This window comes from Brassica napus, chromosome C4, assembly GCF_020379485.1.
Source record: "Brassica napus cultivar Da-Ae chromosome C4, Da-Ae, whole genome shotgun sequence".
Taxonomy (NCBI): Eukaryota; Viridiplantae; Streptophyta; class Magnoliopsida; order Brassicales; family Brassicaceae; genus Brassica; species Brassica napus.
In genome coordinates, this window is record NC_063447.1 from 50,379,693 (window position 1) to 50,397,043 (window position 17,351).

The window sequence follows — 17,351 nt, forward strand, 5'->3', positions numbered from 1 at the left end:
GGATGTCTCAAGGGGCTTTCGACATTGACCCCAGTGTTGTTTACAAGAGCTTGGGTTGGCATGTTTGATGGCACCAAGTCATTTCCTTCTTTATCTAACAAAATGCAGCCTTGAGAGTCTGAAGGTTTTTGTGCTTCAACTAGTGGAGCTGATTCAGAGTGAACATGATGTAGGTTAGGACTAGTAACATGAAGACATTCGGAGAGGATAGTGAGCTTCTGAAACTCATTAGTTTTTGAGGTCCTTGGATACTGGAACCGGAGGAAGTCCAAAACATCTTGTAGCTTTGTGTCCTAACTGTCCACACTTTGGAATCACAGTAGTGCTAAGAAGGGAAGAGGAGGATGAGGTAATACTAATACTGCCCCTGGTCATCATTCTCACTGGAAATGACCATAATACAGTTTTTTGAAACACAAACGACCGTAATACTTTATATTCGAAATATTTCAAATTTCCGAATTATCTAAACTGTTATCTGAAAATTTTGAAATTTCTAATGTTTAACCCGAATTAACTGAAATATCATAACCAAAACAGATCTGACATCCAAATCGAATATTAATCGGTTCAGTTTTTGTTACCGAACCAAAATTCAAAATAACCAAACCGGAAGAGTCAGACATGAATCAAACCAAGAATCGGATGGTCAGAGCTACTCGAGTTATTTTGGTGATGATTTTGATTCTTGGTTTTATTAAACCCTAAACAGAAATCGAAAATGGTGCAGCAATCAGCAAAGAAGGGTACCATACTGTCTCCCCCCATTTGATCAAATTTCGAACGAAATTGAATTCTCGAATTGGATCTGTTTATGTTTCATGAAACCTTAGAACCTTCATTTTCGTTCAGGTTGCGAAATCTCAGCAGCCTGCAACGGAGAAGAAGATGCTGCTAGTTTGTTCCGGTTATGTACGACTCTGTTTGAATCTCAATCCTACAAAATAGTTTTAGATCAATTATGTCCCACTATTGAAACCGAACCTCAGAGGTTTTATATGGTTTCTTTTTGGTTCTTATGTTCATAGAGAAACCTTCTGGGTTCTTATTTTCATGATGGGTTTGTAGATTAACGCTAAAGTTGTCACCTTTATATGCTTTTATCTAAAAACAATTGTAAATATCTTTCTGGATTCTTATTTTCATGATGGGTTTGTTGAAAAATGCTAAAAGTTGTCACCTTTAATCTGATCATGGACGGTGAACATTCAACCTTCTGTCGTTGCTCATTTGTATAAGATCAATCTTGTTTGTTCATCATGTCTGTTTTACTGTTTCCTAACTCCTACAAATTGTAAATATCTTTCAGCAGTTTCCGTCTTCGTCAGCAAACATGTCAGAACCTACATCAGAAAAGGAGGCATCATCATCATCATCATCAATGGTGCCAGACTGGACTCAGCTCCCTGAAGAGCTACTTCACATTATCACGGGGAAACTAGAGCATTGTTTCAACGTTATTCATGCTCGCTCTGTTTTCACCTCATGGCGATCCACATTTCCCTTTCCTCATTCCCTGCTACGCCCAAGGCACTCTCGAGAAGGTCCCTTTGTTTCTCTTTAGAGTCCAAACTACTCCTGCTGCTTCACCATCGGAGTATTTCTTGGGAGGAGTAGGCCGAGATGAGTGTGTGGATCATATGGAGCTTCAGTATCCTATTCAATTCTCGGTGAAGATCCCAGGATCTGAACCAACCGTGTTGAACATACGCAACAGCCAGGTCTTCCCTCTGGGCCACCAGTACAGGATCATGGGTTGGGATCCTGAATCTTGGACAACCAAGTACAAAGGCGTGGCTTTTCTTCCTCTAAACGAGGAGGGAGAATTTGTAGTGCTCCTCAATTACACTATGGATTTGTTAGTGCTAAGAAGTTCTGAGATGAGGTGGATGCGGCTTAAGGAAACCTCAGATGCTTCATGCTGCCATTTAGTTGCTTTTAGAGGGAGGTTTTATGCAATCTTTCTCAGCGGGGACCTTTACATTTTCGATCCTTATTCGCTGAAACGGACTCCCTTCTCGCCAACGCCGCCTCTGAGGTCAGGCAAATACCTAGTTCAATCTGGTGATGATGAACTTTTACTTGTTGAGAACTTTAACCCGTTTCCTGAAGCTGAGATACTAGATTTTAATCGGTTCACTTGTAGAGTGAGCAGGCTAGACAATGAAGCTGACAAGTGGGTCGAGATCACCGATTTGGGAGACCGTGTGTTGTTTATTAGAGACTCTGGAAATTTTTGCTGCTCGGCTAAGGAGCTTCCCGATGGATGTGGTGTGAGCGGGAACTCAATTGTGTTCACCAATATGGGCTCTATGACATTCGCCTATAAATATGGGGTGCATACGGGGAGGGAAGACGACGAGCTCAATATTTGGAGATTCTCAAGAGAGAATCGTGTGACAATCCTCAACACATCCCCCCATGGTGGCTTTCCAGGTGGAGCCTGAAACCATCTATCTTACTTTGGATAACTGAGAGACATCCGTTGGCATGTAAAGATTTTGTGATCGCTGATGTTATGTTACTACGCTGGAAACTAGATCATTTGTATTGTTTTTAATATATTGAACTTTGAAATGCTTGGAATCGCTTAACTAATTTGATGTATGATCACACCTCTCTATTCACCGTTGGGTTTCAGAGTGTTTACAACATGCTGCAACTAGTGTTCAAGATTTTCCTTTGCTACCAGCTTGTTCGTTTTCTATGGTTGATTGGGAGTGCAGATCATAACTCATCCATTTTAAGATATGTCCTATCAGCACGATCCTCGAAAGATATATGTTTTTTATACATTTTTATATTTTTATGCATAGTAAACCAAAATTATTATATGATTTAATTTTGAAATTTTAACCTGTTTTATTATTTTTGGGGGTGTAAATATTATTATTTTCCGGTTTGGTTCATGTTCTTGCAGATTTGATTTGGAATTGGATACCTATTTGAATTATTTTAAAAATTTTAAAATTCAAATATATTTTAGATTCTCAAATCTAAAAATTAAAAATAATATATAATATTAATTGAATAATGTGTGATAAATATCCAACTGGTTTAGATTGGTTGAAGAAACAATACGTATTTCAGATATTTCAAATATTTTGAGTATTTTTGGTTATTTATTTTTGTTTATTTATGTAATTTGGATAGTTCTATATTTTTCTTATATTTTAAATATTTTTGAATATTAAATTCAAACATAATTAATATATTTAAATATGTAATTGTGATTCAGATAAATATACATCAGTTTGGGTTAGGTTTGGTTTCAATTTTTCAAATAACTTTTTTTTTTGATTAACTTGGACATTTTATTAGTTTCTATTTAGTTTGGTATAATTTTTTGGGTTAGGTTTGATTCGATTAACGGATACATATATGAGCTTTTTGCAGAATTGACCTATAACTTAAAGTCAAACACAAAACTAACCTTCTTTTTTTTGAAAATTAGTTTTGCCCTATTCACCCCACAAGTTCATATAATTCACGAAAATGCCATCAAATTTCTTTTTTTTCTTTTCGAAAATGACATTTTTACTCTCTCACCCTCATCATCTTCAAGTAATTACAAGATTGTCATTGTCATCAATACCCTAACTACCATGAACAACCAATTTGAAGCTCTTAATGCTCCAAAAATCGAGTTATCCTTCTTCTTTTTCCATTCTTATGAACTAAACACAACATATCTCTCAATTTCTCTCCACACTGAGCTACAAAAACCCAAGATTTTGATTTTACATTTTTTATGGTTCATAAAGTCATAGAAGCTAACGATTATGGGTGGGTAACTTTCGTTTGAGATTCGGTGTGCTTGGAGAAGCCTTATGTGTGCTAAGGAAGTTATCTCACCAATTTAAGGTATGAAATCGAATTTTTTTCCAGATCTGTTCGTCAGACGACTTACATGGGAAGTCGTCTGGCAGTAGACGACTTACCTGGAAGTCGTCTGGTCAACGCAGAGGTTATTTTTGCAATTGACTTTGAAATCCGTTTTCTGAGACGACTGAAAGTTAAGTCGTCTGATTTTGTTTGGTTACAAAAAAATCTCCAAAGAACCTAGACGACTTACATTTCAGTGGTCATAGGTTAGTTTTGCATTTGACTGGATTATTTCGGAAGTTTGACTTTCCCGAACGACTTACATTTCAGTCGTCTGGTAAAAATTGAAATATCAATATTTTATTAACACTATACGACTTACAATTAAGTCGTTATAGGTTAGTTTTGCAATTGAAAAAAAAACTTCAATATTTAATTATACCCAGATGACTTATAATTCAGTCATCCGCCCGACGACTTACATATAAGTCGTCCATGATTTTATTCCGAGATTCTGGTCAAACCTCGTAAATCCTGGACGACTTACAAGTAAGTCGTCTGACGGAAGACTGAATTGTAAGTCGTCTATATATAATTAAATATTGAAGTTTTTTTTTCAATTGCAAAACTAACCTATGACGACTTAATTGTATGTCGTCTAGTTTAAAAAAAATATTGATATTTTAATTTTCACGAGACGACTAAAATGTAAGTAGTCCAGGAAAGTCAAACTTCTAAAATAATCTAGTCAAATGCAAAACTAACCTATGACGACTGAAATGTAAGTCGTCTAGCTTTTTTGGAGTTTTTTTTTTAACCAAACAAAAGTAGACGACTTATTTTTCAGTCGTCTCAAATAACAGATTTCAAAGTCAATTGCAAAAATAACCTCTGCGTTGACAAGACGACTCATATTTACAAAATATGTTCTCTCCCTCAGTTTTACTAAATTTGACTAAGTTTTTCAATGCAAACTTATAAAAAATATGATATGCTTTGACTAGTTACTATTGTTTGTTTCCATCTCTTAAGTATTATTGTTATATACAATAATGATGATTATTATTATGAGTTGGAAGAAGGGTTAAAATGCTTCTTAAAATATTGTATCAATATGAAGCTACCAACATTCTTGTTTATTAAGATGAGAAAAAGAACATTGGAGTTTATTATTTCATATGAGAGATCCAAAGATAAGAAAAATGCTACTGAGTTCTATTATTTCATTGATTTGTAAATGTGTAAACACATTGTTAGCATATTTATTACATCTTGGAAAATATTATTACTGATTTTACAAAAAATTCACAACTAAAAGAGTAGACATGCAATTCACAAAACAGACCACAAACAAAACTATTATAGATCATTCTTCTACAAAGACAAGCTTGTACTCCACTTGATATGGAAGAAAACTTTGTCAGAAGACTTCCAGGAGGTCCAGACGACTTTTAGGAAGTCTAGACGACTTTTAGGAAGTCTAGACGACTTCCAGACGACTTTACAGGAAGTCCAGACGACTTTGTCAGACAACTTTTAGGAAGTCCAGACGACTTTGTCAGAAGACTTCCATGAAGTCCACACGACTTCCAGACGACTAACAGGTAAGTCGTCCCAGAAGTCTTCCAGATCTGAAAAACCTGCATATCAAATCTAGATCTAAAAAACCTGCATATCTAAAAACGTTCAAATGGCTTAAAAACAAAAAAAATGAGTGGAAGATTAGATAAATCTACCTTTATAGAACACACAAAAATACATATATAAAAATAATAGATCTACCTTTAAATTAGTGGAAGATGAGTACCATCTGATTAAAAACCTACAAAAAAGATAGATTAGTAAGAAAGACATGAGACAAAATTGAAAAATTCATATAAAGTTTGGTGTTTTCAAGTCAAAGAGATTAGATTGGGTTTGGAGAGTTTTACTTTGGGAAAAAAGTAAGAACTTTATACAACAAGAAGTTACCAAATGAAAAAAAAATCAGACATAAAAACTTACCAAAACGCTCAGATCTATTATGAAAGGGAGACTTTGTCAGAAGACTTCCATGAAGTCCAGACGACTTCCAGGAAGTCCAGCCGACTTCCAGGAAGTCCAGACGACTTCCAGGAAGTCCAGACGACTTCCTGGAAGTCCAGACGACTTCCTAGAAGTCCAGACGAGGAAGTCGTCTGGAAGTCGTCTGGAAGACTTCCTGGAAGTCGTCTGGAAGACTTCCTGGAAGTCGTCTGGAAGACTTCCTGGAAGTCGTCTGGAAGACTTCCTGGAAGTCGTCTGGAAGACTTCCTGGAAGTCGTCTGGACTTCATGGAAGTCATCTGGACTTCAAATCCAGATCTGAAAAACCTGCATATCCAAAAACGTTCAAATGACTTAAAAATAGAGAAAATGAGTGGAAGATTAGATAAATCTACCTTTATAGAACACACAAAAATACATATATAAAATTAATAGATCTACCTTGAAATTAGTGGAAGATGAGTACTATTTGATTAAAAACCTGCAAAAGAGATAGATTAGTAAGAAATACATGAGATAAAACTGAAAAAATTATATAAAGTTTGGTATTTTCAAGTCAAAGAGATTAGAAAGAGGTTGGAGAGTTTTAGAATGATAAACATTACATTTTTGTTGCAGCCATTTGAGAGGAGGAGAGAGAATGTGTAAATTTTTCTTTATATAGAAAGACAAAAAAATCCAATTAGGTTAAATATTTTTGATTCAGACGACTTCCTAGACGACTTACTTGTAAGTTGTCCAGAAGAGTTTAATATTTTTAGCGGGGAATTAAAATATTTTTAGCGGAAAACTAAAATAGAAGACTTTCCAGACGACTTACAAGTAAGTCGTCTGGTTTAAATTATTTAAGCGGGAAAATAATTTTTAAAAAAATTTTAGGCGGGAATAATTGGACGACTTACATGTAAGTCGTCTGTTTTAATTTCTTCATCAGACGACTGAAAGGTAAGTCGTCTAGACCCTAAACATAACCCCTAAACTTAATTAACTAACTAAACACTTCATAAAATCAAATTAAACTTTAAAAGTGTTTACTATACACAAAAATAAACACGTATAGGTAAAAAAATAATTTTTCAAAAATACATTCAAGCTTTCCAAAATCTAACCCTAAGAATACATACAATACTACAACATATGTTGCCAAACCCTAGACCAAAGAATACCATGATTCACTACCTAAACTCATCTATGTTGAAAACAATTCAATGTTGTTATATTTTAATTTATATCACTTAAAACTGTCTATAATTACATGATTTTAATTTTTCGCTTATTAAAATATTTTAAAAAAAATTTATAAATTATTTTTAAGATCAGCTACACCAGAAGACTTACTTTGAAGTTGTCCAGACGACTTTCAACATCTCAGACGACTTATTAGGGCTATATTCGTAAAAATAGCTTTTGTTTTTTGTTTGGTCAAAAAGGACTGAGCTGTAATTTCACAAAGCTTTTAGGTTAGTTTTGCATTTGATTCAAGTTTGGATATATGTTTGGGGTTAAAATCAAGTTGTGGATTAGTTTTGGCAAATTTCCTTACATATATTTTGTGTAAACTTAAAAAGATATTATTTTTAGTTAACTGTTTCGAATAAATTAATTAAAAGATTGATTTTACAAAAGATAAAAAGATTTATAGCACAAACAGATAAATAGTACTGTAGACAAAAAGGTTAATTATATATTATGTTCTTGTTTCAATAAGATACATAAATGACACCCTTCCACTTCATCAAGAAGACCATCAACACTGATTTAACAATACAGACGGTTTACCGGACAAACCCTAGAAGACACCAAACCTGGTTAGGGTAACTGACTCTTTCTCCCCCTTTTTGTTTGGTAATAGTATAACTTAGCAACAAGAAAACAGAAACTTCGATTTGTTTCTCTGTTTGTTTCAGTTCCAGACTGTTGGCGATTAGTCTTCTTCTCTGTTCATATTTCCTTAGACCCAAACAGAGATGCTTAATTTTTCTTTGTTCAGGCTGTGAAATCGAAGCAATCAGTGAAAATGACAGAACCTGCGACATCAACCTCGTCTCTTCCCTCAGATAGTGTAATAACAACTCTTTTCTACTAAATTTTGACAGATTCTTGGTTATTGTTTGTTCTTTGCTGGAATGAAAATTAAATCTCTCTTTCAGGTTTCAAAACTGTCTCTGTCTCCATCAGCAAAAATGACGACAACGAACGAGATCACATTGTCCGTAGTACCGGACTGGTCTCTCCTTCCTGTAGAGCTACTCCACATCATCTCCAAGAATCTGGATGACTGTTTCGATGCTCTTCATGCTCGCTCTGTTTGCACCTTGTGGCGATCCATCTTTCCCTTTCCTTCTCACCTATCACGCCTAAGTTACTCTCTCCCCACGCTTGATAACAAAGGCTCGTGGAGCCTCGAAAGGATCCCTCTGTTCCTCTTTAGACCCCGAGCTCTCGCTGCTTCTGAGTATTTCTTGGGAGGGATAAGGCGATATGAGGAGCCAGAAGAGGAGGAGGAGCTTCCATCTCCTATCCAATGCTCGGTGAAAGTGAAGATTCCAGAATCTGATCCAAAGCTGATGAAGATGAATGATTGTCAGATCTTCCCTCTTGGCCATCAGTACAGAATGATTGGTTGCAATGCTAAAGAGTACAGAAACGTGGTTGTTCTTCCTCTAAACCAGGAGGGAGGAGGAGATTTTGTTGTTCTCCTTAACTTCACTAAAGTTTTGTTGGTGTATAGAAGCACTGAAATGAGGTGGAGGCGGTTACATACACAGCCATTCACAACAGCTACGTGCGAGGAGCTATTCACTTTCAGAGGCAAGTTTTATGCAATCTTTATTAGCGGAGATGTTTTCGCTTTCGATCCTCATTTCCTGGGACTGACTACCCTGAAGCCCTTGGAGCTACCCAACTGTGGTTCATGCAATGATCTGGTTCAATCCGGTGATGATGAGCTTTTCCTTGTTGAGAAAATCATCCCTCGTAATGACGATGTGTTAGACTTCAATCGGCTAGCGCTAAGAGTGTGTAGGCTAGATGTGGAGGCTGGTCAGTGGGTGGTGGTCACCGATATAGGAGACCGTGTGTTTATTATTGGAGAGTTTGGGAGTGTCTCGTGCTCAGCTAAAGAGTTTCCTGAGGGTTGTGGCGTGAGTGGGAACTCAATTTTGTATACTCATAAGCCGTGGAATGAAACATACTTCTACAAATATGGAGTAGACACAGGACGCGAGGAAGACGACCTCAACTGTTGGTGGTATTCAAGAGAGAATCTAGTCACTATCCTCAGCACTTATCCTGTGGTGGCTCTGCGTGTCGAGCGGTACGTTTACTTTTTTTATTTGCAACACATTTTTTTCTGTTGATAACAGAGTCGTGTGTGTTTTGACCAAATTTCTTCTTATACTAGCGAAGCAATGAACCGAACATAAAGGACATGGGGCTACGTCTGTGAGGACAACATTATCATTACTCATGGTTCGTTATGCAGATCCGCTCAAATTATTCTCTAGTTTTTTTTCTTACTTTGTTTTCATGTCTTGCAATGTTGGTGAAGACGCAAGTAATGTTAAATTCTGTTCTATAAGAATGTTAACTCAAGCATGGACTTGATTCCATTGTTAGTTCTTCTTTTGGTTTGCAGATGTAGAAATGTTTCTTGGCTTTTGGTAGATTTTGGTCATTGTGCACCTGTAGGTTTTTATGCTTTAATTTTTCCTTGGGATTGCTTATCGTAAACAATTTATGCCCTTTTTCAAAAAAAAAAAAAACAATTTCTTTAATACGTTCGAGTTTTAGTTAATATATACATTCATCATGAGGTAAATATACTATCTAAAAACACTATTATTTTTTTTTATAAAAATATAACTAAATTATTAATACAATTCCACATGTAGTACTGATTTTTTCTTAAAAAAACTACTACTTTTATTTCAAAAAATGTAAATTTTAAAATTCTCACACAAAAAATTGAAAAATATTAATTATTAATAATTTTTTTTTGTATTTAGTTATATCCACAACTTTTAATTGATAGAATTTTGATAAACACAATTATCTTTTTGAAATTAATAACTTACCACTAAATAGTGCATAGAAAATATAAATGTATTTTTTAAATATTTGTTATCTAAACGTGAATCAACGAGAAATAATTTTTTTATACTAATTAATTTTGCTAACCGTGATCTTACAATAACTCTTATATTGTCATGAATCATGAAGTGGACGGTGCATAACCTAGACCATACAAGTTCAACATTAGAGTCCATTGGGGGTTTACATCCATCCACATGGAAGACCTATTCAACTTTACTCTTTATGAATTTGACCATGTCATTACGTAGAGTATCTTTGTGATCAATTCTCCCTTTGACTCCACCTTGTATGAACCACAATATATAGTGGTGTAAGCAATAAGAAATATACAACATATTTCTCACAAATCTTCTCTCAAATCTTAACACGTTATCAGCACGAGACTCTCTCCACCTGAGCAATCCCATCCGCCGGCGATCATCTCTTTTCCGGCCATCTCTTTCGGCCCTCAGCCTTGCTCCGCCGGCCAAGTCTATCCCTCTCACGGTTTTCGGGCCAGCTCCTCCACCTCTCTCTCAACCACCTCAATCCGCGGATCACTCCCTCTCTCTCACGGTGGTCCATTCAGAATCCTTGTGGTGTAAAAGATAAACTAATCAAAACCTAAAGATCTAAGAACATCATATATCTGAATCTTGGATCTATATGAATCCTAAAACTTATAAAAAATCTATAGATCTAAAATTATCTCAAATATTAATCTTGAATCTAAGATCTATATGAATTTTGATTCTAAAATTATTTGAATCCTAAAAACTTATAAATCTCTAAAGATCTAAGTATCTCTAAAAAAAAAAAAACTTATAAAACTTATTAATCATCTAAAGATCTATATAAATCTTGATTCTAAGAACTATTTGAATCATAAAAAATATTAGAGAAAATCATAAAATCACAAGCCTTTAAATCGGCTCTCCTTTTTTTTCCTATTTGATCTGACCTTAAATCCGGATTGTCTAAAGGATCAAAACCCATAATCAAACCCTTTGATCATCCGCATCACCAGCTATTCTAGCAGGATGAATAAGCCGGCCATCAAAAACCTCACCATCAAAATCCTTAAATCTAAATATGTATCTTCATGGCCATTATACATATCAATCCCCTAAATCCTTCTTGCTTGGTTTTCTCAACCAGCAAATCCAAAATTCAAAACAATCAAAAACATCCTGAGCCATATTCGGCCAGATTCTTTGAAAATCAGTCAAACCAAATAAAATCGAAATAAATCCTAATCAATGCATATCTTTGACCATTGATGTTTGTTTTTGTAACTGATAAAATTTTAAATTTTTTTCTGATTTTATAAATGCATATTTAATTTTTATAAATGCATATTTGATTTTAATAGATGCATGCATATCTTTGACTAGGTAGTATTTTAAATATTATAACCTATAGTCTTGATTTAAATTAATATGTCATAAGATAAAATAAATTCTGGTTTGATATCATTTAATCACATTATTGTTTGTCAAAATTTATCTATATCTTAACCGGCCTTGAAATCGGTTCATTATAGTTTGAACAAATGATATAAATTTATCTTGATCTAATACCAACCTTAAAACCGAATTTTGTGATGATTAAATCATATACTGAACATTGATCACATAGTTGCTTGTTAAATTAATCTTGATCTAAAACCATCCTTGAAGACTGATTTTGTGATGATTGAATTATATACTGATCTTATATGCATACCTGATAGCATCTATTAGATTAGTAAATCATTAGATCAAACTTGGATTATTTTGAACCAACCTTTTTCCATGCATCCGATTGTCATTTTGTTAAAACCGATCATGCATGCTTGCATATCATTGACTATTCTGATCATGGTGCATTTAAATTAAAATTTAATTGATTCATATTGCTTGCATCTAATTGATTCATATTGCTTGCATCTAATTAGATTAAATCGGTTATTGTTTAAACTAAGCATGTTTGCTTTAATTGAAATAATAAACTTGCCTTGAAACCAAATTGATTGAAAATCTAATTGAATTTGGTTTAGACATATTCTGAAAATTATAAAAAAATTTTGTTTTGGTTTACCCTGTAAAAGGGGGAAGGAATCGGTTTTTGCTTTATGATCTTTGAAAACCAAATATCCTCATGCATTAGGAATCACATATAGATTGTTTAAGTCCAATGCTTAGTTGTGAACATGCATTCAACTATTTCTTGATCATGCATTTGCTTGATTTCATCCATCTTCCTTGATCTCATTTAATAAAATGATGATTGATCCTTATTCAAATTCTAAAGGGCCTTAATACCCTATATATATAATCAATCCAATTTGAATTATAATTAAAAGGATTACTAGATGCAATGATCAATTGATCATTCTCATACTAAGATTGCTTAAGAAAATAGATTATATGATTTGTGGGAAAGCCTTATTGAAATCATATACATTGATTTATTCTATTGCTTACATAGAATTCTGAGTGCTTGAATTACTCGTTAAATATTCAGATGTCGAGATTTGAACCCTCAGATTACTCTGCCCTAAATCTCTCTGGAGATAATTACCTAGAATGGGTAAAGAATACTCTTGTTGCCCTGAGATCCAGAGGACTCGGACAATGCATCAATGAGTACAATGATATCATTGACAGTGAAAGGCATAGAGCTATAACGATTATTCGTTATCATCTCACTGAGGAATTAAGAGACCTGTATCTCCATGTTGAGGATCCTTGTGACCTTTGGTTACAGTTAAGGAAAATGTTCAAACCGGTATCGTGGCAAAAGGCCAACCATGAATGGGAGATCCTCAGATTCCAGGATTTTGAATCCGTGGACAAATATAATTCTGCTCTGATGGATATTGCTTATAGTCTTGAACTATGTGGTGAAAGGATAACACATTATTCTTTATTATATAAGACCTACTCCACATTCCATCCAAAGGATGTGCTGTTGCTACACACGGCTAAGAAGTTCACCACTTATAATGACCTTTTGTCATATCTTTTGGCTTCTGAACAAAGAAAGCAGAAAATCAAAGATACCATCAACAGATTTGACAAGCTTCAGAAAAGATACATTGAGCTAAAGAATAATGAGATGAGGCCTCCTATAGCTGATGAAGCTGAAGTTGAGCGCCATATGGCAACACATGCATTGTGAAGGCCATATTATATAATTGTCTTTTGACATTCTCATTTTCATGTTTCCTGAGTTTATGTTTCATGAATTGCTTTGATACTTTGCTTTATACACGACTTCATTAATAAAATGAATTACTTTGAGTTCATCATTATCTTATTCAAACTGTTGTTTGATAAGAAACTATATCTATATGCCTTTATTGTGCCAAGATAAATATGATTGAGGATTAATACCCCAACTCACTTTTCCAAAGAGTTCAAAGAAGCCTTTGACAAATGGCACGACATGCTCTGCCATCCAGGCTCAGTTATAAAATACTCTTGAACTCAACTGGACATTCCTTGAAAGAAAGGAAAAGAAGCTCGACCAAGGCTTTGCCTAAATGGCATTATATTCACCCTATAAGGTCCATTGAATTAAGAAGAAAAATGGTTTCCAACAATGGACAAAAGGGAATAAGAGTACCTAAATTAAAATCGCCTAAGTGGTCGAGACTACATTCTCTATTGATCTAGTGATCAATATGATATTAGGCAAATAGCCAGGGCAATCATGTTTGATTAACCCACAAAATTTATCACTTAGATGGCATTACCATACTTAGCCATTCGGATTATGATGCAAATATTTAAAAGGCACAAATGTTATCCCATAAGATCTGACGTATGTGCAATATATCTATGCACAAGGGAATTTATTGTCCCAAGCACCACGAATTTGAGTATGTTCTTGAGGGGGAGTGAGGACAAATCCCATGATACATGACCATACTATAATCCGTGAAACATGGTCCACAACCATATTACATATTGGTTGAATTTGATATAAAGACCATTACCTATAAGGTTCAAATTCTAAAAGTCCATATGTTTGGGGACACCATGAGTTATAAAAGGATGAACCTGCATGAGGCCATAGTAATTACATCAGGCCATATAAGTGATCATAGATATTCCCACCTCAGACTGATACGAGTCATGAGTCCAGACATATATCATCTAAGATATTATGAAAGAATCCACCACAAATATATGTGCCATCTAAGATCATGTGATCTTAGAATCTCATAAAGAGGATTGGGAATATATGTTGGATATATATTATGAATATACTTTCTCCATAAGTTTAAAAGAAACCTTGAGCCAAAATGGGTGATCTAATTATAAACCAAGGAACAAGGATTACATAAGGTTTATGAATCCGAATATCCAACAATGAAAGGAGAAAAGTAATAAGCTGGTATAAAGAATGATAAAGAATGGTATCTACCATCTGGTATCAACCATCAATGTCTTGGCAAAGATCCTCGGACTAGAAAATAATTTATAGACGTCCATATGCTACAATGATAGCAAAATAAAATGCCAGACACATTGACCCGAGAGAAAGAATGACTATGTCATCCCAGCTTAGCACCACACGGTTTTGATGTCTTAAAGACACAACCAAGTTGCTACAAAGTCTATATAAGATAGACCAAATAAATGTTCCAAATAAAGTTCCATAAATTCTAAGGAACCTCGGAAAGAAAGAAAGGTGCATGAGATAAAATCCGAGTTTTATTAAAGGAAACCATTCCAGACATTGAGATATAAGGCTGGCCAGCTGAACAACTAGGTACCATACCATATAGCTTGGGACGCCAAGTTATAAGGTTATTAAGGTCCTAGATAATGAAATCTCAAATTGATTTATACCATGTCTGGAACTAAAAGGAACTATATATATATATATAAGTGTGTCGACACATACATTCATAGAAAATGCGCAAGTATGTAGCACATGAATACAAAGATATGTATCGAGGATCATAAACCCACACAAGAGTACTCATAATGAATAATGAAAGAAACGTGGGGTTTAAAGTGATATATAAAAGGCGTATTGTATTGGCCATGAATATGTAAACGCCATATGATGCCCAGTGAATATATAAATCCTGAAAGAAGGATAAATCGTGAGACAGACCGGGAAAGGTCTATATAATCCAATGTGGTGGATACTACTACATATTTCACTACATATGATGTCTGGAAGAAATTCAAAAGATGTAGTATGCTATATATGACTCACTGGATGATGATGATAATATTATTGGTACCAAAAGGTTTACCAAACGGTATTGAGCTCAGAATCAAAAGATGAGAAAAGAAGTTCTCTTGAACAGCATTTTCCTAAAGTTGTTCATGGACTGAATTAAATTACTACATGTAAGCAAGTGAAGAGTTCTATAAGAACAATTCAAATCAGTCCATAGAGGAATTTTAAATTCCTTGTGTTTTATACTAACCAGCCTAAGATAGGTTAAATGGTTATTCATTAAACCTTAGAAAAGGTTATAGACCATCACCACAAATTAGCCAAATTTTGGTAATACTTATGGTTGGTCGAATTCTCAGCATGAACCAACCAAGCTGTGGTATGAATGAATAAGCTATCATAAAGATAAGCTATAAGATCGAAGTTCATCTTTGAACAAAAGGTATAGGACCACATTATGCGTCCATATGCGACCCAACGGGTCCGACCATCATATATGAAGATAATGCAGCTTGCATTGCTCAACTCAAAGACGGGTATATCAAAGGTGACCGAACCAAACATATTCTACCCAAGTTCTTCTTTACCCATGAGTTGCAGAAAGCTGGAGAGGTCAACGTCCTTCAGATCCGGTCTAGTGAAAACTCAGCCGACCTCTTCACCAAATCATTGCCCTCTTGCACATTCAGGAAGTTCACGCAACAAGATTGGCACGCGTAGACTCAATGACCTTCAGTGATGTCCAAATCAGGGGGAGTAATGTGTGTTGTACTCTTTTTCCTTTCTCTGGTTTCCTTTTTTACCACATTGGGTTTTGAGTTTTCCGGGAGAGGTTTTAATGAGGCAACATTAGCATGTTACAACCCCTATATGGTTATGGCATCCAAGGGGGAGTGTTATGAATCATGAAGTGGATGGTCCATAACCTAAACCATACAAGTTCAAGACTAGAGTCCATTGGGGGTTTACATCCAGCCATATGGAAGACTCATTCAACCTTAGTCTTTATGAGTTTGACCATGTCATTATGTAGAGTATCTTTGTAATCAATTCTCCATTTTTCTCCACCTTGTATGAACTACTATATATAGTAGTGTAATCAATAAGAAATATACAACACATTTCTCACAAATCTTCTCTCAAATCTTAACATATATCTATATTTTAAATATAAATAATACTAAAACGGTTTTGGGTGAATCACAGTGAAAAGCTAACAAAAATCAACTCACATTAAACCAAAAGTGGTCTGAAGTTAAGCCGATTTGGAGAAAATGAAAGATAATCGACTATTTAAAGACATGCCGAAGACTGATAATAAGCATCCACAAATTTATAGAGCTTTCAGCATAAAACTAGGATTTTCTTAATTAACTCTGTTTTTGTCGAAAGCTCATCTTCTCATAAGATTTTCTCCCTTGTCTTCATCTTCTGATCTACTCATCTTTGGAGACTGCTTGTACCATGGGAAAGTCAATCTTCCTAGTTTTGACCTAATTTTTTACCCATTTATATGTGGGCCGACTAAGAGTTGGCGGAGTCAGAAAATTTGCCTATCGAGGTCAAATTTATATTAAAAATATTAAATTAAAAATGCATAAATAATATTTTGGATTCTCATTAAATCTGGTTTTTAAAATTAAAATGTTTTTACTATTACTGAAAAATTAAAACTGGTTTGGAGTTAAATATTATAATTAGAGGTTGTAATTTAATTTAAATTAATCGATATTAAAATATAATAGATATTTATATAAGTTATTATTTTACCCAATTTTTACTAGTATTAAAATCTGAATCAAAGGATAGTTTTTAATGTATTTGAAAACATCAAAACTATGATAATGTTATCTAAAATGGACAAATATATACCATTAGTTTTAATTTTAGTCGGTTAAACATTTCTTTAAATTTTGGTATTCTCTATAATTCAAACAAGGGAAATGAATACAAATAAATTAAATTTAATTTTATTAGAAACCAATTTGTGTAGCTAAAATTAGTTATATGGGTTTATTTTAAATAAGATGATATATTAGTTTTAAACAGTGTTTTTAAAACCGGACCGGAAGCTGAACCGGAAATATTTTGGATCACGGTTCAATATGGTTCAACCGGGTAAAACCTAGTTCAATAATATGGTTTAATATTTTTTTAGTATGTAAATATAAAAGTAATATTAGTAAACATGATGCATCGTTAAAATATAAATCAATTTTGAACATAAAATATTATAAATATAAA

General features: G+C 34.2%; 1 protein-coding gene and 1 pseudogene across 3 annotated transcripts; both read left to right on the forward strand.

The window, feature by feature from the left end:
• The first annotated feature begins 355 nt into the window (after positions 1 to 355).
• Positions 356 to 2,654, forward strand: LOC125586366 (annotated as a pseudogene).
• Positions 2,655 to 7,550: 4,896 nt separating this feature from the next.
• LOC106392086 (F-box/kelch-repeat protein At1g64840) lies at positions 7,551 to 9,516 on the forward strand. 3 transcript variants are annotated; one of them, XM_013832858.3, is made up of 4 exons: positions 7,551 to 7,663; positions 7,840 to 7,911; positions 8,000 to 9,165; positions 9,258 to 9,516. In XM_013832858.3, exons 2-4 carry the CDS (start codon positions 7,867 to 7,869, stop codon positions 9,295 to 9,297), a joined length of 1,251 nt encoding a protein of 416 aa, XP_013688312.2. In that variant the 5' UTR covers positions 7,551 to 7,663; positions 7,840 to 7,866; the 3' UTR covers positions 9,298 to 9,516. The 3 variants fall into 3 exon arrangements, with proteins under 3 accessions (XP_013688312.2, XP_048612361.1, XP_048612360.1); XM_048756404.1 differs by having other exon boundaries at positions 7,552 to 7,663; positions 9,253 to 9,516; XM_048756403.1 differs by having other exon boundaries at positions 7,573 to 7,657.
• Positions 9,517 to 17,351: the final 7,835 nt, after the last annotated feature.

Excerpts from the sequence above, each read along its gene's own strand:
- LOC106392086 (XM_013832858.3), top strand. The coding sequence starts at position 7,867 with ATGACAGAACCTGCGACATCAACCTCGTCTCTTCCCTCAGATAGT. Across the intron at positions 7,912-7,999 it reads CGTCTCTTCCCTCAGATAGT|GTTTCAAAACTGTCTCTGTC; the intron begins GTAATAACAACT and ends TCTCTCTTTCAG. Across the intron at positions 9,166-9,257 it reads GTGGCTCTGCGTGTCGAGCG|CAATGAACCGAACATAAAGG; the intron begins GTACGTTTACTT and ends ATACTAGCGAAG.